Source organism: Cyprinus carpio, chromosome B25 (assembly GCF_018340385.1).
Source record: "Cyprinus carpio isolate SPL01 chromosome B25, ASM1834038v1, whole genome shotgun sequence".
In the NCBI taxonomy this organism is placed as follows: Eukaryota; Metazoa; Chordata; class Actinopteri; order Cypriniformes; family Cyprinidae; genus Cyprinus; species Cyprinus carpio.
This window is the reverse complement of record NC_056621.1, coordinates 18,035,036-18,059,246: the sequence shown is the minus strand read 5'-3', so window position 1 is coordinate 18,059,246 and position 24,211 is coordinate 18,035,036. Positions and strand designations below refer to the sequence as shown.

The 24,211-nt window shown below is 37.8% G+C and overlaps 1 protein-coding gene across 1 annotated transcript; it reads right to left on the bottom strand.

Annotated features, from left to right (window-relative positions):
* Positions 1-451: 451 nt before the first annotated feature.
* LOC109059247 (ras association domain-containing protein 8-like) lies at positions 452-23,952 on the bottom strand. Its single transcript, XM_042752903.1, has 5 exons — positions 23,659-23,952; positions 11,150-11,354; positions 6,672-7,636; positions 3,599-3,743; positions 452-1,742 (listed from the first exon to the last, which is right to left on the bottom strand). Exons 2-5 carry the CDS (start codon positions 11,250-11,252, stop codon positions 1,621-1,623), a joined length of 1,335 nt encoding a protein of 444 aa, XP_042608837.1. The 5' UTR covers positions 11,253-11,354; positions 23,659-23,952; the 3' UTR covers positions 452-1,620.
* Between the last annotated feature and the right edge of the window lie 259 nt (positions 23,953-24,211).

The following is a 24,211-nucleotide window of genomic DNA, read 5'->3' as shown; positions in this document are numbered from 1 at the left end:
AAGAGAACAAGACAGACTGTTTGCTTTTTAAAGTGATCCTCATTTCATAGGAGTGCTCAGAAGAAATCAAAATGAAGATAGTTGAGAGTGGTAAGTTAACATTGGTAAGACCATCTGAATACAGCACTTGCATAGATACAGAATGGGGCTAATTATTAAAAAAAAAAAAATCTCTCCAAGTGGTCAAAGAATGTGCTCCTAATTTTCTTTTCTTTTATATGTTTAGTATTTAAAGTTATTTATTTATTTATTTAATAAATAAATCCACGGTGGGACGGTGGCCTTCTCAAGACGAGGGACTTGTCCACCCAGAGTTAGTAGCACCACGCTGGACAAACAAGTGTGGCTTACCTTTATTTTAATCAGGTGCCAATTCTGTTCTCTTGCTGATACACTTGACTTTATATATTTTATTCAAAAGGGTTATGTTGTAAAATAAGAAGCATCCATATGGGGTGATTAGTGTTTAATAATAATTCACAGTACTATATAGATTTTTTTAGGGGTTTGTATGAAGCTTTTCTATGTATACAAAATGATAGTACATGCTTGACTGTAGAAAACAATTAAAAACAAGGTTAAATACCCCTAAAATCTACTGAAATGAAATGCAGCCATATTTAGAAGACACCATATGAGCAAAGTCTGAGCATAAAACGTCATAATATATTTTATACAGTCTAATTCACAGAGTCAGCATGCTTGCACCATCGTTAAAGTTGATCATAACATGGCTTGCGTTGAATTTCACGAAGGCACTACTTTCAGCTAAACAGCTGTGATTTCATACATTGAAACAAATTATATATAACAAATATATAATATTAAATATATAGTTCACCCAAAATGAAAATTCCTTGAAAACATTTATTTATTTATTTTTTAAAAATGTCTCCCAAGTCATAATATTTTGAATATGAGCGTGAACATTTTCATTTTGGGTGAACTATTCCTTAAAGAGTAAAAGTAAATTTTCAAGCAGTATCAGTTACATTTTATGCATATTTCGACAATAATGACACTGGCTAAATTAAAGCAAGGAGTACAATATTTTGCAGTCATGCAGTAACATATTGCAACTAAAATAAGTGATTGTCTTTGGCTCAACAGTAAAACACTTATACAAATTGATAAATCAACCATATTATGAAATGTAAAAAAAAAAAAAAAAAAAAATCACAGGTCAGATTGATCTCCACTAACAGTAAACACAAATGTGAAAGTTGCACATTCATACAAATGTTTTCAGAAGCTAAAATAAGAATACAAAAATATATTTATGCTTCCAAAGTAATACATCCTTCATCTACTAGTTTTTTTTTATGTGAAAAGGTTACAGATATCACTTTCTAACATTAGACACTACAATGATGCTACACATATGAAAATCAGCATACTTTTTATTTGAAATGGTATACAGCTCTTTGTGATCAAGATCAAGTATTATAATAGGAAACTGAAAACTGCTTAAGAGGTGTTCATGACACCACTAAAGTTATCCTTCATGTTGAGCAGATCGGCTGTCGGTTTTGCTTGAATTAGCATCAAATAAAATGTATTCAGTCTCAAACATATGGAGAGGTTAAAAAAAAAAAGTGAAATACTTCTACCAAGTTGTCCTTAGACATAGATGCCCTCAGGATTTAAACCTGAGAAGATCGGACTATGGAGTACACGGATGCCGCCAACCTCTGGATGAGATAAACCCGGTCGTTTTAATGAGCCAGTTAATGCAGCAAAGTCTGGGAAATAAAAGAAAACAATTTAATTAAAGAACTTTGTCTAATATCTCATTGTGCTTACAGGGATTGTAAAGCTCATTTTAACTATATATGCTAGAAAGAACTTAAAGGGATACTCCATCCCAAAAATGAAATTTTTGTCATTAATCACTTACCCCCATGTTGTTCCAAACCCGTAAAAGCTTTGTTCATCTTCGGAACACAATTTAAGATATTTTGGATGAAAACAGTGAGGCTTGTGACTGTCCCATAGACTGCCAAATAAATAACAGTGTCAAGATCCAGGAAAGTATGAAAAGCATCGTCAGAATACTCCATCTGTCATCAGTGTTTCAACCGTAACATTATGAAGCGACAAGAATACTTTTTGTACACGAATAAAACAAAAATAACGACTTTATTCAACAATTCCTCTCCTCTGTGTCTCTCCAAATCAGCGTAGCACCATTTTATCAAATCTGAGCAGTACGCAGGCGGCTAATGCTCTTCTGTGTCAGACGCACCACAAGGATCCGTTTTTTTACATGTATTTACGATTTGGTTTGAATGAAAACAGTGCATCAGCGCAGCGCGGCTGATACAGAAGAGCATACGCCACCTGCGTACAGCTCAGAATTGATAAAATGGCGCTAACGCTGATTTGGAGAGACACAGAGGAGAGGAATTGTTGAATAAAGTTGTTATTTTTGTTTTATTCGTGTACAAAAAGTATTCTTGTCACTTCATAACGTTACGGTTGAAACACTGATGGCAGATGGACTATTCTGATGATGATTTTCATACTTTTCTGGACCTTGACACTGTTATTTATTTGGCAGTCTATGGGACAGTCACAAGCCTCCCGGTTTTCATCCAAAATATCTTAAATTGTGTTCTGAAGACAAACTAAGCTTTTACAGGTTTGGAACAACGTAGGGGTAAGAGATTAATGCCAAAATTTAATTTTGCGGTGGAGTAACCCTTTAAGAATACAAACAAAATTAGTGTAGTCTTGACCAAATATTTCCATATATCTTTGCTTAATTCCAGTAACAGTTGCTTGTTTGGAATATCATACCACCATACTACCATTCCTGTGGTATATAGTATGAATACAATGCATGTAATGCCAATTATCTGAATGCATAGAATATGCAAATACAACAGAGCACAATGCTGTATCCACAATGCAATGCAGTTTACTTATTTCTAGTGTGAGGAATGAGCTGGAAATAATATCATCTGTGATTTTGACTCATTATTTGATCAGATTCAGGCTGCATTCAGTATGCAGTAAGCTAATACTCAAACTAGCCTTTTAATAAAAGCCTTTGGATATTGTAAACTGTTTGGCCAATAACACATACAATACCAACTCTAACCACAATGTGGCACTTTGGATTAGTAATATAAACAAAAACAGAAAAAGCCCTTTGAAGTCAGTGACATTACAAACAGAAGGCTTGAAACGGCAATGTTATTTTTCATCCAGGCTTGACGTCAGCAGTCAGAAAGAAATAACAGATTTTTGTACTCAACAAGGTTAATGACAGAGGCAAGACCGCTGAGTCAATCATTGCAACTGTAATCTGTCACGGCACTAATGAAGCAGGAGCACGCAAAAGCTCTGCAGTTTTACAGGAAAAGACTTTAAACTCTGTCCTACATGGGCCTGCAGTTTTTTGCTGGATGTGTAAGTGAAAAGTTACTTGGCACTGCACTAAATTAAAAACAGATATGGTCTGGCCATTAGTGGCACTTGTAAAATGGTCTTATTACTCATTATGGTTGAGGTCTTATATTAACAGAATAGCAGAATCCACACTTCATGGAGCATATCCCTGGGGATTTAGGTATATTGTCAGTAAAAACAATACCTTTATCATCTGTTGTGTTGCTGGAGTCATCATCGCCAGGCTCCACGGGCAGAACAGTGACTTTGGTGCCTGTTTGTTGTATGAACTGCTGTAGGTTTACCTGCCTCAACTCTTTGGTAAGCTGCTCCAGTTCATACTGACTCTCCTGGAGGAAAGAGGGCGGAGAAGGTGCTAATGAAATGTTTGTGTAGTACTGCAACTGGCGCTCAGCCTGCAGCAATGCAGTAACAACTGGCTATAAACCGTGACAATGTTCCAATGTACTTCCACAAAATCAGCTCACGATTCTAAACAGATTTTTGCATTTATAACAATTACAAGAAGTGAGAAATATTTTAGACAGAACTCTTTTGAAAAGAGCAGCTAAGACCAGCAGGAATTTCTTTGTTAGTGAGTGCTGGTTTGCAACTTGTCTAGTTAAGTGTACTTCAACCAGCTATGTTGTTCACCATTTGCCATTTGTTGAGGCTTGTCAACTTGCACCAACATTTTGCAGGTTTAACTACTTAAAAATCCTTGTGGAGGAAACCACAGAGTCAAGTTTTGGCTTAGCCTGGTCGAGTTAGTCCTGCTGGTAGATGCAGATATTTTTGGATCGCTCTTAAAAGCGCGAAATGGAAATGCTCCCTGCTGCCTTTGAAATCACAGCTAAGGCTAGTCGCTAATGAAGGTCTAATGATTGCACATTGATTCTTGTGGTGCCATCAGCTAATCACCATTGTCACCATGTCATGATGTCAAACTTAAGACTGAAACATACTACATGACTTTTTAAAATCTGAACAGATTTGAAACACTAAGCATCATTCACATGCCAACTCTGTAAATGATTACAGAAGAAAAAATGGACATCATACACTAAAAAAAATAAATAAATATCACTGTACCAAATGATGACAAATGATAAGTGTTTCAGAATCAGCTTAAAATATCAAAACTGTTTGATATCCTTCAGCTTGATGGAATCATGGTCTAAAGCTATCTATACCTGCGATTACAACTCCAACTGGCCAAAATCTGAAGAATGACTCTGACATTTGTCAACTTTCGGCAACTAGTGTCAACTCATCCAGACTGCAAATTTGTAGCGTATTTTAGACTTTACTTCTAGGTACTTCTGGGGGATCCTGCACCACCCAAACAACTGGTACTGAAATAAACAGAAATTGTCTGCATTCCAGTTCATTTTTTTTATATGCCCTTCACTCGTAAACTTTCCTCCATCTCGTTTACTTGGATGTACGTTGTGGATTACGCTGCATGGTTGCCCACTATAGGCGGGGCCGCTGAACCCTTGCAATGGTCTGAACTGGAATGTCCTAAGCCCTTGATCACTTAGAATCAGCTATACTGTTGATTTTGTTTACATTTTTCACCTTACAAATTTGTTTGGTGCAGCATTCTATATGTATATAGGTATGCTTGGCTGGTCACGTGCGGCCACAATAACACTGAATGACAGATGGATCACCTTTATTTCCTTTTTCCTTTATTATTTAAAATATTCACAAACTTGCATACCATGTCATGAACAATCTGATATTCCGATTCACAAATATGTGTAAATGAGTGCGTTTTGTCCTTTAAAAACCTTTCTAAATGATCTTGATCGTGATCTGTAATGTGAGATGGGCGCTGCCATGTTTGTTCTCGCTGCAGTTCAGAGAGTCCTGTCAGTTGGATTTACAGCACGTGAATTCATCAGTTTCTCCAGAAATACAAGTAATAAGTGGCTGGTGAACTGGGTGAAGAATAGAGTGAACTTTATAGTTACTTACACTATGTGTATCTGATATGAATAAAACACATCTGCAAATTAAATTTGAATGGATTGTTATTGTTGCTTCCATAGATGTGTGTATTTTTCAAACTCTACATGTATTGTTTTACTAGTACTTATGCGTATTTAAATGTATGAAACCTAAAATATGCATTATGTGGTTAAAAACACTGCATAGTTGTGATAATATGACAAGAGCAGAGCATGTCTCTCTCTGGCTCAGCGCCAGCCAACGCACAAAAGCACAGTTTGAATTTGGTAGTTATGCGACGTCACCGAACGTTCTAAATCCCATATGTGGGACTGTACTCCCAGGGGCACGGAAATAAAAATCCCATATGTGGGACCGCACCGCTTAAAGGGTTAATCATTTTATCCAGGTATTGTAGACTTCTTTGCAGCCAACACAACATATACTGGTGAAAAGTAGGGATGTGCATATTAACCGTTAACTGGAAGTAAAATAAATTACCGATTAATATTATCAGTTTAAATGGTTTACAAGGTATTTTTTAAAGTATTTCTCCCCAAGTATTTCAAGTAAGTTTGCTGCACGGTGAGAGAAAAGTATGCTATACATATTTGTTTACCCACGGGGAAAAATCAACCCAGGGCATCAGTTTAAAGTAGCCCGATTCCGTGGAAAAAACGCTGTATCCAACACGAACTTGACTGATCACGGGTCGAGAGTAGGATAGAAGACTGACAGACCATGCTGGAGTATTTGCTGCTCAGCAGATCCTGAACTCACTGACAAATATCTGATCTTGTAAGATTAGATGTGCTCCTTTACACAGAGTGCGTGTAAACGTAAAATCGAAAGTGAACAGCGAGCGCACATTCAAAAGAAAATGTTAATTCTTTAATTGAAAAATATTATTGTAGGCCATTATTTTTATTTGTTATTCTGTTTTTGTCTGCTCTCAGAAGCACTGCAGGTATGTGATAATGTGACGATGTGTGAATCCAGGTTCTGTTTTTGCTCTGTTGTTCTGTATGCTGCTGTTTGCACGTTAAAATAAACCTGTGAAAATTTATTTTGTATTTTTAATGGGTCACAGACACTCATCCATTATGTTTTTATTTAATTATAATTGATTATTCTAATCTTATCAGTTAATGGTTAATGTTCGGATAACAAGTTATGGCCAAAATGACTATCCTAAGTGAAAAGCAACGCTTATCTTTTTTTAATAATAATCTCTGGCACAAGACCAGTGATTACCACTGCAGCCTTCAATTTCAAAATTTCATATGGATTACTCAAGTTTTTGTTTGTGAAACTTGACGTACCTGCAGTCTCTTGCATGACTCAGTCAGTGAGCGCTCCACTGCTCTTGAGCTGTTTTCAAGCTGGCCCGTGTGTTGAGCTTGAGCCTTGAGTTCTGATTTCACTCTCTGAAGTCTAGCCTTCACTTCCCCCTCACTGGCCTGCTGGCTCTCTCTGATCTCCTTATGTTGCTTTTGAGCCTCTATGCCTGCCTCTACACCCTGCAGAGACATCAGCCGCTGTTCCAGATCCGCCTCACAGCCGCGCAACCGACTGCTCAACTCCTGGAGGTGCTCCTGCAGCTGCCTCTCGCTCTCCCGTTCAATCTCGAGCTCAGTTGCCCAAAATTCCTCTTCCTCAATCTCCACCTTGTTCCTTCGCACCTGCTTTTCCAAACTTGAAACTTCCTCTGTCATCTTCACATACAGTTTGTCGTCCTCTAGTCCAACTCTTTTCTCAGTCAACATTCGAAGCTCTGCCTCGTAGGCCTCTATCCTGGTGTCCAGAACCGAAAGAGTCTCCCTCTGCAGTCTCACCAGTTGGGTAAGATCCTTCACGCGGTGGCCTGATAACCGAGGGGACATTGATGGTGAATTGTGAGCACTTCTCACTAAAACCTCTCGTTGTTTGGCACTACTGTCACTGAGCCTTCCTCCACTAAGGATGTCCCTCAGACTGCGGGGCACACCGGTGAAGGTCAGAGATTTGCGCCGTGGCTCGCGCCGACAGAGGGAACGGTCACCCGGAGCTCGCAGCTTGGCCATCAATGGAAGGCTCTGCCGATGCAAGCCACGCTCTGGGCCCCGAGGATTCAGACCTTCGGTTGAGGGGTACTCATTGAGAGATGGACCAGTGCGGTGTAGGATAAACTGCACGTCACCGGCATACTGCCCCCAAGTGTTCAGAGATGCCACTGGACTCTCGTGAGGAACGAGATGTCGCTCGGTGTCCCTCCATTTTTCAATCAATGTATACCGTCCTGTGCGACCTATAAAAAAGAACAAGGATTACAGTACTGAACAAGACTACCAACAAGCCATAGATATTAAAGGGATAGTTCACCAAGAAAGTTCACAAAGAATTGAAATTAAACAATTTCTTTTGTTCCATGTCAGTCTTTCTGGCGTTCTGATGTAGAACCTGGATGAGCTGTGCCTTGTTTACAAGCAGAATACGCACACTGTACATAAAACATGTTTGAAGTAAACATGTCTTAAGATTTCGAGAGGATGACTTGCAATTTTTTGCCCATCCTTACATATTTGAACCAGAATATACAGACGTTGAATAAAGAGAGATGGACATTCTACGTCAGAACACTGGCTCTTGCGTCAGCAGCACCACACGCATCCATCGTGATACTCTCGTGAATGCACATCGAAGACTGACACAGAAGAAAACGTTGAATAAATTTGTTATTTTTATTTTCTTTGTGCACAAAAAGTATTCTTGGAATTTTTAATAAAATAAACCACAGTTAAACCACTGATGTCACATGGACTATTTTAACATTGTCCTTACTACCAGGGTCTTGAATGTGGTAGTTGCATTTCTGTCTATGCAGGGTCAGAAAGCTCTCGGATTTCATCAAAAACATCTTCATTTGTGTTCCGAAAAGGAACAAAGGTCTTATGGGTTCGGAACGACATGAGGATGCATAATTAATGACAGAATTTTACATTTTTGGGTGAATTAATTATTAGGTACTCTCAACAATTTTTTGTTGACTAATATGTTGCAAAATTGACCTTATGCTTAGCATCATGCTAAAGCAACAATTTGTAAATGAGAACAGTATGATTTACAACCTCATGTTAGTGTACTGTACATCATTATAAACACTTTCCCAAAGTAGTATTGCTTTATTTCTGTAAAACCTTTTTATGTGGGAAAAAAAAAACAAAAAAAAACTACAGGGTAATTCTTGTTTAAATCTGTCATGTTATGACTTATATCATTGTTATGTGAATACACAAATATATTAAGGATGTTTTTCCCAATCCCATTCCACCCTCTTCCGCCCATCACTTCCTGTTCTTCTCCACTACCATATAATTTGCTTAAGGGTAAAATGACAGAATAATTATTCTTCATAAAATTAGTGCACTTCATCTAAAGATACACATTGGAAACCACGAGCAATGAATTTTTTATACCTTCTTCCCCCAGTAAAAACATACAAATTACTTTCAAAACTGTCAAAGAGGATTGAGGTGTTCTTAAGAGTTTTTTCCTTCAGTAGAATGAGTCAGATTTTCCATGTCAGTGGGCACTTTGGTTGCGCCAGCGCGTTTCTCACTAATACAAGAGGGGGCCCTTAGATTGTACCAGTCTGTGTGCAGCTGAAAATAGATTCAAACGCTGACGTCAACCAAGACAGGTTTGAATCAAAAACAAATTGCTTTGGGTCCCACTGGTGATGTAATTAACTGAAATCAGCTTTGTAGACTATTTGCGCCCTCTCCTTGAAACTCCTGAAAATATGCCTGATGTCTTTAGACAAGTTGTTAAACTACTCTCAAGCTGTTGGAAAGCCAAAACAAACTCTCCGATACTTAATCTTCTTTTTAATTATGAAATGGATGATGATTATTCAATCAACCTCAATGCCAGATGGTTTCAGCATTACACAAAATTTATAGCATCTGTGTTAGCAACTATAGCTTCCATGATTTAAGTCTTCCATACCACTGCTGGGGAGTAGCCAACCAAAAATAGAAGCACAGCTTTTTGGTAGTAGAAGTTATTTTCCATTAAAGAGCAATTTTTCAACAGATAGCAGTAGCATGACAGAATTGTTTATCAGTGTTTTTGTGTCATATTGTGTTACTCCTTGTGTGTTGGGATGTCTAAATCATTTAAGTTTGTTCAGACAATTCATTTCATTGAATTACCTACTCATCTGAGTAGTACTCATTTCATTTGTTTTTTATTTTGTACTGTTCTCTGAGGTCCACTTATAATGTTATCAAGATTTTTACATCAGTAAACATAATTCAGAAGTAATAGGCTATTTTCTGTCCTGTTTTTAACCCCCTCCTCAGAACGCTGTCTGAATAGGTGCGGTGGATTGTAGACTCGGAAGTAAATGCCCACTCATATGATTGTGTATGCAGAGATTTAGGTTAAAAATGCATAAATACTCAGTACATATCAAACAATCTGTTATAACAGACAAAGCAATAGTAATCACATAATGAAAACAGTTACTCACACTTCATAGTTAGCACAGCATTCCTTTATTTTCAATCTTTCTGAAAATCCTGCATCGGATTGTGCCTAGTTTGTAAACGAATCCGCAGTAAAACGAAGTGAACAAAGGACCAAGTTCTTACTGACGTGGTCTGGATCTTCATTAAAAATAAAGTTAATCCACTTTTTCCTAATGTTCAGATCAGAAGGAAGCCAATGCAAAGACTGGTTTTCCACAACTTGGCACTGCACAGAAACCAAACGATAAAGACCGCAGAAGGACAACAAAATTTGTCTTCAGAGCAATCTTTATCGTTTGGTTTCTGCGAAGATCTGCATTCGCCCCTCTCTTTATTTACACTATGTGCACAAATCGGTAGGCGGGGCTGAAGAGGCAGCGAAGTACAGGTAGGCGTTGATCTTCTTCTGCCGAGGCAGTGTTTAGCCACCTCAGTTTTACATCATAGAGTAGTACATTCCACAAGCTGTTGTTTTTGCAGTGGCTTTAATAAAAGTTGTTTTTAGACTAACTAGAAACTGAGAAGTGACGAACATGTAAGTGCAGAGGAGAGATCTAAACAAAACACTGGCCACAACTTAGAAGTACAAAACTGTAAAGAAAAATATCTGCAGATTTCGAAATACAAGCCAAGAGGAGACTAGTTTTCCTTTGCTGTAAACAAAACTTGGTTCTTACGAGACTAGCATATTCTCACCGGAGCTTATGCTATGCCTATGTCATCAGCTGGAATGCCACTCTCTCGTGAATGCGCGTATGAAAGTTAACAAAAGCTAGAGATTGTGGATTATAAAGTTGTAAATATGGATATTTTTCTTACACAAATGCATCGATTTACTATCAGAAGGCCTTTATTAACCCCCCGGACCCATGCTAAGTACTTTTTATGATGGATGGACAAAGTTTTTTGGATTTAAAAATCTTAAACCCCATTCACTGCCATTCTAAAGCTTGGAAAAGCCAGGATATTTTTTTAATATTAACTCTGTGTTCTATGTATTCATCTGAAAGAACAAAGTCCTATACATCGAGGATCGCTTGAGGGTGAGTAAATCATGGGGAAATTTTAAGTTTTGGGTAAACTATTCCTTAAAGTCTTACAAGTTTTGAAAGACATGAGGGTGAGTGGTTCATGAGTTTTCATTCTTAGTTGAACTATTCCTTGTGAATATTTTTGTAGCTTGACAAACTACAGTTTCAAAGTAGCTTCTCCAACACTTTTCCATACAATTTCTTTTTTTAATATGAAAGACTACATTAAAAGAGCAACTTAAAATTGATACTACCTACCAATTGCTTGAGCCAGAGCGATGACCACTTCCTGGCAGGTGGTGGACTCTGTGACCCCACAGACCACGCGCTGAACTCCATCGACCCACACCTTCAGCTCCATCCTGGGTCAATCTCTGGAGGATCTGGGGCTGCTGGTCTGTGACGTCATACTGTCCTGCTCCAGGGGTCCAGTGCTACAGCCGTAACCCCCCTCACAGCAACTCTGCAACAACCACAACACGGGTTAGGAAACACCTGGAAATGATATACGTTTACTTTTCTCTTCCTCCTGCAGATATTCTCATACTAATAAGTGTGGGCGTCTGAAATGAAATCGATCTTGTGTTTTTTGAATGTCTTTTGTTAAATTTGTATTTTTAAGTCAAAGACACCTTGCTGACTGGCGTTTCGTTTATCAAGTATGTTCTGATGCTATTTTAAGGCACCAGAAGACTTGACATATTGCACGCATGTGGATCAATTATGGTGTTATTTTTTGTTTAACAGCAGAAGACCGCTAATTTGGTATGAAATGTCATTTCAAGATGGCAAGTAAATGATGACAAAATGGTCTTTTTGGGTGAACTATCCTTTTACCACTATTGTTTTGCTGCTTTATTTTCTTCTGTAAATGCAAATAATTTATTCCCACAAGATTTGTTCTGTCTTTTAATGAGGTTACAAAGTGGCATTTGTGGTTAGAAAGCCATTAAAATAACTTCTATATACAAATTTCTAAGTTTTTTTTAGCTTAAACAAATAACCATTAACTTTACAACAATCTGAAATGCATCTGTCTAGAAACAAAGACAAGTGTTATAATGAGAGGCTTTCCTAATCAGGAAAGCTTTGTAAAAGGAAATGACTGTGCGATTAGCAGGAGACCTCTGTGCTTCCAGATGGACACATTTCCTTCCTCAGATCTCGGACCAGTTGAACAATCAGCTCTTCTTCTGTATTTAACAAAGAAACAAGATACTGCTGTCTAAAAAATGATTCAGTCTCTTTGAAACAACAGCTCACACATGGTCCCAAAATAGCATATTTTCCAAGAAACGAATTGGCCATGAATCTGTGCTTTCTGTGGAGGTGTGCCGAGGGTGTGAAGAGGAGGAGGATGACATGAAAAACAGTTGGCTGCAGTGTGGACGTCCTGCTGGATACAGTGAGACCAGCTGGACCTGACATTATGTTCCTCCCACTTCTGTGAACAGGTACAATTTTAGGACGAAGGGCTTGCAACCACGCACGCCTGAGCAAATCTTCAGCCTTGCAGAGAAAATTCACAAGATCTCAGTTTATTCTCTCAGCAAAGAAAATATTAAACAAACTGCGACATAAAAGAGTCTTAATGGTGTGTGCACACCAAAAGCAAATTTAAGTATTTGAATGAGTAGACTGAACACAAAGTCAATGCAAATATGCGAATAGAAGCAATTTTGATATTTGATATATCAACGATATTCGCCTCAATCGTGTCTTCTGTGCAAGCAAGCCATTAAGCAAAGAGCTTTTAGAAATGTCTGGTTGTATCAGAAAATGTTTTTTATTGTTTTTATTCGCACAAGTGATGCGAAAAACATCCTGCGGGTAATCTATAGCAGAGGTCCCCCCTACCCGTGGAAGAATTGCTACTGGGTCGCAAAAATGTTCTGGGAAAAATGTGTATAGACATGACACTATGTTATTTATTGCGTGTTAATGATTGTTCTTATTCAGTATTTTTGTTCTATGCGATTGATGAGTAGCAATTTGACGATTTCATGTTAAATAAGTAAATGAAAGATTGATTTGATCTGTCACATATTAGGGGTTAAACAAATCGCAGTTGATCCGTGATACATACGGATTAGACCCTATACTGTTCGGCACGAACGTGATTTGCAGATTAATTTGCCTATTTACACGTTCAAGCAATTTTCAACCACAAGAATACGAAAAGAAGATTCTCATATCTTTCTCAATATTCGATACTCACTAGGGCTGCTCAATTATGGCAAAAATCACAATCATGATTATTTTGGTCAATATTGTAATCACGCTCAGTGGCGCCTCCTGCCAATTCTCTCAGGGGGGGCAAATGTTTGCATGATTAATGAGGATAGGTCACCCATTCAATTGATAAATTAAGGGCTAGTTACAAGATATAAAGGAAACTTAACTATTATAGTATTATTTAAAAATAAACTGACTCTAACAGTCAATCTCTTGCTCTCCTTATGTTTCTATATGCGTATTTACACAATTCGGCAGCAAATGAAGACAAAAGCCAGGATGTGGTCTTCCAGAAAACATTTTTGTCTAATACAGGCTTCTAGTTGCTCAACTGTCTTAGGTCTTCTTTGTCGCATCTTCCTCTTTATGATGCGCCAAATGTTTTCTACGGGTGAAAGATCTGGACTGCAGGCTGGTCATTTCAGTACCCAGATCCTTCTTCTACGCAGCCATGATGTTGTAATTGATGCAGTATGTGCTCTGGCATTGTCATGTTGGAAAATGCAAGGTCTTCCCTGAAAGAGACGACGTCTGGATGGGAGCATATGTTGTTCTAGAACTTGGATATACCTTTCAGCATTGATGGTGCCTTTCCAGATGTGTAAGCTGCCCATGCCACACGCACTCATTCAACCCCATACCATCAGAGATGCAGGCTTCTGAACTGAGCGCTGATAACAACTTGGGTTGTCCTTGTCCTCTTTAGTCCGGATGACATGGCGTCCCAGTTTTCCAAAAAGAACTTCAAATTTTGATTCGTTTGACCACAGAACATTTTTCCACTTTGCCACAGTCCATTTTAAATGAGCCTTGGCCCAGAGAAAACACATGTGATTTTGGATCATGTTTAGATATGGCTTCTTTTTTGACCTATAGAGATTTAACCGGCAACGGCGAATGGCACGGTGGATTGTGTTCACTGACAATGTTTTCTGGAAGTATTCCTGAGCACATGTTGTGATTTCCATTACAGTAGCATTCCTGTATGTGATGCAGTGCCTTCTAAGGGCCCGAAGATCACGGGCATCCAGTACGGTTTTCCGGCCTTCACCCTTCCGCACAGAGATTGTTCCAGATTCTCTGAATCTTTGGATGATATTATGCACTATAGATGATGATAACTTCAAACTCTTTGCAATTTTTCTCTGAGAAACTCCTTTCTGATATTGCTCCACTATTTTTCACCGCAGAATTGGGGGAATTGGTGAACCTCTGCCCATCTTGACTTCTGAGAGACACTGTCACTCTGAGAGGCTCTTTTTATACCCAATCATGTTGCCAATTGACCTAATAAGTTGCAAACTGGTCCTCCAGCTGTTCCTTATATGTACATTTAACTTTTCCGGCCTCTTATTGCTACCTGTCCCAACTTTTTTGGAATGTGTAGCTCTCATGAAATCCAAAATGAGCCAATATTTGACATGACATTTCAAAATGTCTCACTTTCAACATTTGATATGTTATCTATAATCTATTGTGAATAAAATATAAGTTTATGAGATCTGTAATTTATTTCAGTCCTTTTTTACTCACAATTTGTACAGTGTGCCAACTTTTTTGGAATTGGGTTTATATATTGTTTATTACATGCCAGACAATTTTATTTTGTCCACTCTCTCTATTTCTTTGAAGAAGTTCTAATATCAAAACAAATGTGTTGTTTGAGCTTTGAGTTTGGCTCCAGAGGAGGGACAGGGACGATTTACTGACTGTATGGGGCACTGCGCTGGAAAAGTAAAGCACTGCAGCAGCCAAAGTTCACAGCATCAAGTCAGAGCTCCTCTCTGAATGAAATACTACACCCGTCCTAGGCTAATAAAAAATGCAACCACACAAAAATTATGCATTACTCATAAAAAACGATGTGCAGTCCTCAAAGGACAACTCTTTTTGGGACTAAAAACCAGGTTGTTAAAACATAAAGCGTACCAAGTTTTTTCAGCAGAAGTCTTTAATTAAAGATCCTTCATAATTGAAAAATAAAAATTGATGATATGGTAAAACTTTTTTTTTTCTTAAACAGGCACTTCTGGATATCTTTCACAGTATAATTCATTTATAATTCAGCTTAAAAAATAGCTAATTTTTGAGCTTAAAATTTAAACGGCATTAATCTAAAGCAGTAGTTTTTATCATTATACATTTTATCAGGACATGTTTCCTAGGAACCAAACCATGACCTTGGCTTTCTATTGCCACATTCTACCATTTCTTCAACAGTAACCCAATTGTTTGCATACATGATATAATTATACTTTGCAAGAAACAATCAAGCCATTATTTCCTAGAACTACCCAACAAAAAGGTGTCTTTTCAATAGCTTTTTTTAACCCTGTAAGAGGGAGTACACTGAATATCTCTGGTTTAGTGTGGAGACATATGGTGCGGTGGAACCCCTATAAGAGCTCTTCTGTCTGAGCCAAAATGGAAAAAAAGAGAGTTTATTACAAAAACAAAACAAATAGCTACTGCAGTCTATGTGGAGCTCTTGCCAAATATCTAATTTTTGATTTATACATGGTTTGGAATCATTCAGAATTCAGGCTGCCAATGCAAGGACATTCAAACAGTTTAAATTGGCTCATAAATTTATACAAAAAATTCCCACTTGAAATTGTCACGCAACATCCACTCTTTCTTCATCTCTATTTAGGTGTGCGATCCTCAGCAAATGTCAAAACTGCTGCATATCATTTTCTCGCCATTTTGCCCTTCTGTAAGCAAATAAGTGTTTTGTCCTTCATTTTTACTACCCTTTAGCGTCTATGACAACAGATGGAGTCCTGTAGCCAATAGTCAGATGCATAGTGGGGCCATTTTATGTGTCCTTTTCTGTCTTAAGCAGAAGTGGCCTGTAGCCGACTCTATTCTGACATTTTTCCAGGAGCAATCACTGAAAAAAAGAAGCCCAGTTAACGGATGACTTCACGTCTGCTGCATATATGTTTGACTGAATTAACCAAAAACACAAGAGAACCAAGGCTGTCCGATCAGACATAGTACAAGATGTAATATCAAAACGTGTGTGATTTAAAGATTGACCTTCTAAGAATCTGATCACAAGTCCATAGTACAAAGGAATTTGTTTTAGTGACATAAGCTTCCAGTACACAGACACAACAACACAGACAAAAAAAAAAAAAAAAATTGCAAATAAATAAATGGTATGAACAGTTGTGCTATAGATGATAATGGAATAGAATTGAGTAAGATGCAGGCATGTACTAGGATGGAGGGGTAACAAATAAATATAAGGATAATGCACATTTTTATTGCATAAGTGGGGAGCATTTAACTGTTCATGAGGTAGATTGCCTATTAGGAAGAAACTGTTCTTGTGCCTGACTGTCCTGGTATTTGCGGCTCTGAAGCGCCGGCCAGATGGCAAAAGTCCAAAGATGGGGTAACTTGGATGTGAGGGATCCAGAAAAAAAATAGCCAAGAACCTGAAACACAGTGCTTGGTAATACTAAGGCCATGTCCACATGTACTGTATACGGGTATTTTTATAAATGTAGTTTTTCCTTCTTCCGTTTTTAAAAAAATCTCTGTCCACATGAAAACGCAAACGCTTGCTATGATGCACGTTCAAGAGCATGCCAAACCAACAGGTGGCGATATAATCTCAACCGTAAAGCCATTCAGAAGCCTGAAAAAGTTTCAAGTAGGCGGAGATAACAGCACAGGCTCCGACGTCACAAGCCAAAAACTCCGGTTTCATGGTCTACGATAACACTGCAACCTGAGTTTTTAAAAATCCTCAACCTGGCAGGGGTTTTCAAAAATGTTCGGTTTCAGTAACCTGGCGCTTAGGGGTGGCCGCTATACCGGTATGAAAGTGACTACCGGTATCATGTTGTTCCATGATTTTGTTCAATTTGGTACACTTTGCAAATTTTAATACAAATGACAATAAAAAGTTGAGGCTAAACGTTTTTGTCCTCTGTGTGCAATGCAGTACTACACAGACATTAGTAATCAAACACATACAATCTTAAAAATAAAGGTCCTTCACGATGCCATAGAAGAACCTTTTTGTCTAAATGGTTCCATAAAGAACCTTTAACATCTGAAAAACCTTTCTGTTTGACAAAAGGCTCTTTGTGGCAAAAGAAGGTTCTTCAGGTTACAAAAAGGTAAGAAAGAGATGGTTCTTTAAAGAACCTTTGACTGAATGGTTCTTTGTGGAACCAAAAATGGTTCTTCTATGGTATCGCTTGAAGAACCTTTATTTTTAAGAATGTAGAGCAGGGATAGGCAACTTCGGTCCTGGAGGGCCACTGTCCTGCAGAGTTTAGCTCCAACCCTAATTAAACACACCCGAACAAGGCAATCAGTGTTTTCGGGATTACTAGATAGATACAGGCAGATGAGTTTTTATGAGGGCTGAAGCTAAACTCTGCAGGATAGTGGCCCTCCAGGACCGGAGTTGCCTATCCCTGGTGTAGAGCATTGAGCAACTGAGGGATAGTGTACAGTCAGCAGATTGTTTTGCAAAAGAAACCTTTGCAAGGTGATAAAGACTAGACTGCATAACTGTCCTGCTTATCATGTGGCCACTTGCCTGATAAGTAAATAACTGAACGCAAAATATTAATTTGACATATTTTAATTACCTCAACATGACTCGCAGTACACGCTTGTGCTCTCCGTTATCAGTTGTAGAAGTTGTGGTTGTATCAATAACAGACCACCAGATGGCACGACTGATGAATCAGAGTTATATTGAGTTAAATAACTCTGACACAATGGACCATTTCAAATATTCATAAGAGAATCGTAAAAAAAATTTTTGCTCAATTAGAATGATTTCTGAAGATCATGTGACACTGAAGACTTGAGTAATAATGCTGAAAATTAAGATTTGATCACAGGAATACAGTAACCTGTGTGTTAAAACATTTAAATAGATAATTTATATGGACAATGTTTCACAATATTACAGTGTTTACTGTATGTTTAATAAATAAATGTAGCCTTAGTGAGCATGTAATCAACAATTCCCTGACAACTGCGCAATGGCCAAAAAACAATGGAACAATAGAAAATACTTTTCATGTCTATGTCTAATCCCTTACTTTTCTAGTTATATAAGGTTAAAATATTTTGCCTTAAAAAAAATTTTCTTATATTGCAAAATAATATCGATATCGCCTGGACAGTGTAAAATATCGTGATATGAATTTTAGCTCATATCGCCCACCCCTACTGGCCCTGTGTTTGTGTAGAAAAAGCTGCAAGATTAAAAATAACCACATTCGTGTGGACAGGGCCTAAAAGAGCCACATAAGTTCAATGTCATTATGATATGACATTCTGATTATTTGTATTTTGTAACACAACCTCTAGCCTACAGTCTTCATGGAAGCGCTTAAAAACGTCAAGAGGCACGTCCAAGTCATGTGGAAATTGAGAAGTACTGGAGCTACATTGGCCATTTGAACGGTTTTGTTCAGGCCACCAGACCTGATCAGGAAGAGACTGTGTTGAATTTGATTGCCGCCCCACCATGAGCACTCCATTCAATCATCTGCGCATCATGCTGAGCACAAGTGATCACTTAGTCTAAAACGAGCACTGCAGAAGTGAATCAAGTACCATTTATGGAAGTCACAATGAAGCATTTGGGAAGTGACTGTCCATTTGCTAGATCCATCTCTGACTTCATAATGACATCATTCCACATGAAAACTATGGGGCAGATTTACTAACAGTTTGCACTAACACAAATCCTTTGGCATTAAAAACTACTGTTTGGATTTACTAAAGACAAGCAGTGAAACATTAGCGATGTTATTTTTGAAACTGATCTTATTTACATATGCATTTGTAGGAGTTTCCATTTCAGTCACAAAATGTATGGGTAAATAAATAATGCAAGGTGATTTACTAAGGTTTGTGGTAGTCGACTTACTGGTTATATATTTATATATTTCCATTATTTCACGTCCCTAAAAAGCATGTCTTAATCAATTTTGTGCTTGTGTTGTTAGTAGATTACACGCACCTGATTATTATCGGCTCTGTTTGCGACCCTACACTAATTTGCGCTGCTTTTGGTAGATTGCGTTGTTCATTATGGAAACATACTGACTGCGTCTGAGTTCTTTCATAAACACAGCGAATGTCTCTTCTCAGGTCCTAAACCACTTATTTCTATATCTTTTATCTATACTCTACTAACATTTAAACCATCAGTATGGTGTGAAGGAAACTCTTGCACTGTGAAATGTGACTTTGGCTGTTGTGTGCAGACAGAAAGCAGGAAGGAGGTATAAATTCCACCAGTGTTGATTTTGTGAAGTCTCTTTATAAGGCTAACCATCTCAATGAACTCAACTGAGTAATATCCTCTTACCATTGCTCATACTTCTGATTCAGGCATCTGAATTGTCCCTCAGGAATCAATGAAGTAAGGTACCCAACGTTTTCCCGCCAATTTCACTGTAGTCCTTGTCCAACTTTATGCATAAATATAAACAACATATTTCATTTCAACCTGCTTATCAAAAACATTTGGCAAACACGACTTCCTTATGCTTTGTCTGTGACCAAGAGGATAATTTGTGGTGATTGCTAAGACAAACAAAACTTATTATTGCTCAAACTTAATGTTGAACAAACCGCTAACCCGAAGTTAAACTTTGGATGGCATTTCTAGATGAGGGGTTTTGTACGGGCACTCACAAGTCCACTTATGTTATTCTGTGTGCTTAAGATGTTGTTTTTTCCTTTCTACGGGTTATCTTTAAGGGTTTTTCATTGTTTTAATTTCAGTTTTAGTATAACGTTATAATACCATGCAGTTTTTTTTATTTTTATTTTTTTTACTTTTTTTATTTAAAGAAGAAACCAATCCAATGTATAGTTGACATTTGAAGCTAAAGGGTTACTCCACCGCAAAATGAAAATTTTGTCATTAATCACTTACCCCCATGTCGTTCCAAACCCATAAAAGCTTTGTTCGTATTCGGAACACAGTTTAAGATATACTGGATGAAAACTGGTAGGCTTGAGACTGTCCCATAGACTGCCAAATAAATAACAGTATCCTTGTGGTGCGGCTGACACAGAAGAGCGTTCGCTGCCTGCGTACTGCTCAGATTTGACAAAATGGCGCTACACTGATTTGGATAGACACAGAGGAAAGGAATTGTTGAATAAAGTCATTATTTTAGTTTTCTTCCTGTACTAAAAGTATTCTCGTTGCTTCATAACGTTACAGTTGAATCACTGATGGCAGATGGACTATTCTGACGATGCTTTTCGTACTTTCCTGGATCTTGACACTGTTATTTATTTGGCAGTCTATGGGACAGTCACAAGCCTACCAGTTTTCATCCAAAATATCTTAAATTGTGTTCAGAAGACGAACAAAGCTTTTACGTGTTTGGAACAACATGGGGGTAAGTGAATAATGACAAAATTTTCATTTTGGGATGGAGTATCCCTTTAATTCTATAGAAAAGCACTAAAAGTTTTTCAGTTAGAGCGTTTTCAGCTTGTTTATTTTCATATAAATATATGCCACGCAGTTGCGTCAAACAATGGTATGAACATCATTCAATGTAATCCTAATTAATAATCGCAATTACAATTTCAAGGTAATAATCGACAATTATGATTTTAGTCATAATCTTGCAGCCCTAATCCCCTGAATATTCCTCCAAATGGGAAGTTAACATAGCATATGTCTAATAAACCTTACATTTGGTTATTAAGAATCAAGTGAGCTTTTGTCAGAGGCTAAACCCCAAAGTCTGTAAGGAAAGGATCAAATTAAAAACAAATGATACAAGTTTCGAGGTCTATCCAAAACCAAAGAGAATGAGCTAATTTCTCGTGGAAAGATGGTGTGCCGTTACTATTGCTAAGCTATTTTGGATTAACCTTTTATTCTCTTGTGCTTGCGCTAGCTGCCATGCTACATGTAATTACTAGCAATTTATGCACTCTCCCATAATTAGTTGCAGGCCTCGGCTGAAACCGCTCCAAGAGTAAAAACACTCCAAGAAACATGGATAGATAGATAGATAGATAGATAGATAGATAGATAGATAGATAGATAGATAGATAGATATTTTGAACAATGTTTAATCTTATTTATGAAAGTAAATGTGACCCAAAGCTTTCGAGGTCAAACATCACGTCATTGCGACTCAATGGGAGGCTGAGGTATGAGGTTGATCAATGTTTTGATTAGAGAGTGAATAAAGCCCTAAATTTTGATCTGTTCTTCACAGAATGTGACTGTGTTGCTTCAGAAACTTATAAAATAGTCATCCGGATTAGTTTCATGCCACCATTTGATCCTTGGAAGATTTGGGTCCTATTGACTTTCATAATATGGACAAAAACAGCTGAAACATTCTTCTAATTGTCTTCTTTTATGCTCTACAGACAAATGAAAGTCATACAGGTTTGGAACGGTGTCAAGGTGAGTAAAAGTGTAAAAGGTGATGAAGTTTTTGGGTCCACTTTATAGTGAAGTTACTGAAAAGATTATCTGGTGACTAAGGCATTGTTGAAGCTTGACGGCATGCAGGTGGTTATCCGAAGACTTAGGCCTTGATTTTACACCATGGAAACTGATAACATTGAGGTTACACATTCCACGCAGCTGGGCACTGAACGCTTAAGGAGATAAGACGTTTCTAGCCCCTCTCGTGCTTTCTCTATTCTAAGACTTTCAGTTGTAGCCATCATCCATGAGTTATATGGCTAAGAAATGTTATTTGTACCATGGCAGGTTTTGATACTACAGTTCAAATAGTTATTTTGATTTAGAAGAACTGTTTTTTCCTGGTATTCTCTTATATGAGCTACGGCAGTATTGGAATATATATTTAAACCTCGTGTTTTCAATCTTGTTCCTTCTCGAGGGAAAATTAAGGTGCAAATCAAACACAAAGTAAACAAACAACACCATTACACAATCAAACTGAACCACGAAAGACCTCCCATGCCAAACACAGAGGAGAACTGTGTCCTCACCAAATCTCCCATCTGGGACGACGGAGGAAGGAAAACAAACCTTCTTTCCCCACCCCAGTAAAACAATAACCTGAGGTTTTGGGAGAAAGCGAGTGAATTCACAGTGAAATCTCCAAATCTTGCTCCTAAACCCCCTGGGTGTCCTAAAATTTACTTTGCTACGCTTGATTCTTTCACGTAGTTTGGCACATTTAGCCAAACAATGAGGAGCTTTCATGGAAGGTAAAAGGAAAACAAAGCTTTCCTCAAAACTATGAAGGGAATAAAACCATGCCAGGTTTTAAACAAAGTCCTTCTCTAAGGACGTTAGATGGCAAGAAGCGTCTATGTGGTATTTAACTACAGACTAGCAAGTGCCGCCTTCGCTCTTGTAAATCTCAGAGTTTGTTGAGTCTCAAGTCTCAGTTGAGGTGCTTTAATAAACTTGAGGATAAACGTCGACCCCCAAAACCTACCTCCACGGCTAGGACGTAGACTGGCAGAATCGCTAACATCTGGATGGCACGTTTAGCTGAATATAATACTGCCTTTGTTCTTTTGCCATGGTTGTGTTCAGCAGGCTAGCTTTGAAGGACCAGCCAAAAACTGAGTTACGAGGGTACTGGATGAAGTGTCAATGTGACTAAGTGGTTTATTATTAATCTCTCATCTTACCACTTTCAATAGAATAGTTACGCATTCCCACTGCAAAGCATTTGCATTCTTTCGTGGCAATACAAAAATGCACTAAAGACACTTAAATGAGTATTTTGCAGTAAATAGCCTACAAGACATGATATGATAAAAAAATAACCAATCTTTGTTAGAACCATCAAGGCCAACTTTCTATTGCATTGCATGACAACATGGAGTCTACATGACATACTAATTATTTATACAAATTAAAAGTGCATTAAATGTTTTAATAGCTACATAATAACTGGGTTTGGCAGTAACCGCATATTGCATCAAAAAGACATGTTTAAAAGGTCAAACACTGATGTTGTTAGGCAGACTGATTCTTCAAGTATCAATAATTGAATAAAAATAAAAAAGTAAAAATCTTTGAGAGAATTTACCAATTAAATAACACTAATCTACCATCTTTATGTACAGTAGGTATGGTTAACAATTCATTGCATCCACATATAGAGGAGAACAAAAAAAGTAGCAGTGAAAAAGATTTTAGCTGTTGCCATTGCATGCGTTTTCGCAGTGTTAAAAGCAAATCTCATAGTTTGCTTTGAATTTGATTGATAAACTTGATTTTGTGTTGATGTCAATGGATGTGATGGTTTGTATAACGTTACAGAATACTAAAAACATGCTGTTTTAATACTTTTTTTTTTTAGAGTTAAATGAAAAAAAGGTTTTACAATACACATAATCCTCTTGATTTTGTTATTCCGTTGAAACTTTAGATGTAAAATTAAAGTTAATTCACGCAACTAAATATTTCAGATTGTGATGCTGAATGCGTATGAACATATAGCAGCAGTTTTTGACTTGCATTTATGAAGTATTACATTTTTCCGCATGCAAAATCTGCGCATTCTTACCTTTATGACTAAATGTAGGAAAACATTTATCCACTTTTTGTCCGAGCCGATGTTACAATGACCAAAGTTTGAGCAATAAATTAAAAGGACGCTGTAGCGTTCAGGATTTTTTCAGTGTTAAGTCTTACTATTCAGCTCCGTTTGCTAGATATAAACTAACTGCTCTTATATTTTGTGTTTTTTACAGCGCAGAAGTCTGAGAAAATTAGCGGATTTCATCCGTAGGGATCACCGCCCCACAGGAAAAAGTTCTCACGCTGTGCTGCAGTCAGTCCATCCCAGATGAAAATGTGGAAACTACGACCCTCTGATCTTACTCGCTGCATTCTGTCAAGTCCCGCCCTCAGTCTCATCATTGTGTACTATTATTGGTCAAGCTTATGAAGGGCCTCTAAACTGTCCAATCAGAGACCGCGTTTGAGAGGCTCCTATTGGCCCATCTCGTTGCAGAAGGCGGGACTTGTGTGAATTCAGTTTTTTTCCTCAAGAGGGCGCTTGACGGCTCAGATAACCAAAGCCTCCATTGAGCTGCGTTCATCTCTGGACGTTTTTT

Bases quoted from the DNA above. Each gene is read 5' to 3' on its own strand.
- LOC109059247 (XM_042752903.1), bottom strand. From the start codon at position 11,252: ATGGAGCTGAAGGTGTGGGTCGATGGAGTTCAGCGCGTGGTCTGTGGG. The intron at 7,637-11,149 runs GTAGGTAGTATC...TCTTTTTTATAG, and splicing joins CGCTCTGGCTCAAGCAATTG to GTCGCACAGGACGGTATACA. The intron at 1,743-3,598 runs GTATTGTTTTTA...TTTATTTCCCAG, and splicing joins CAACACAACAGATGATAAAG to ACTTTGCTGCATTAACTGGC.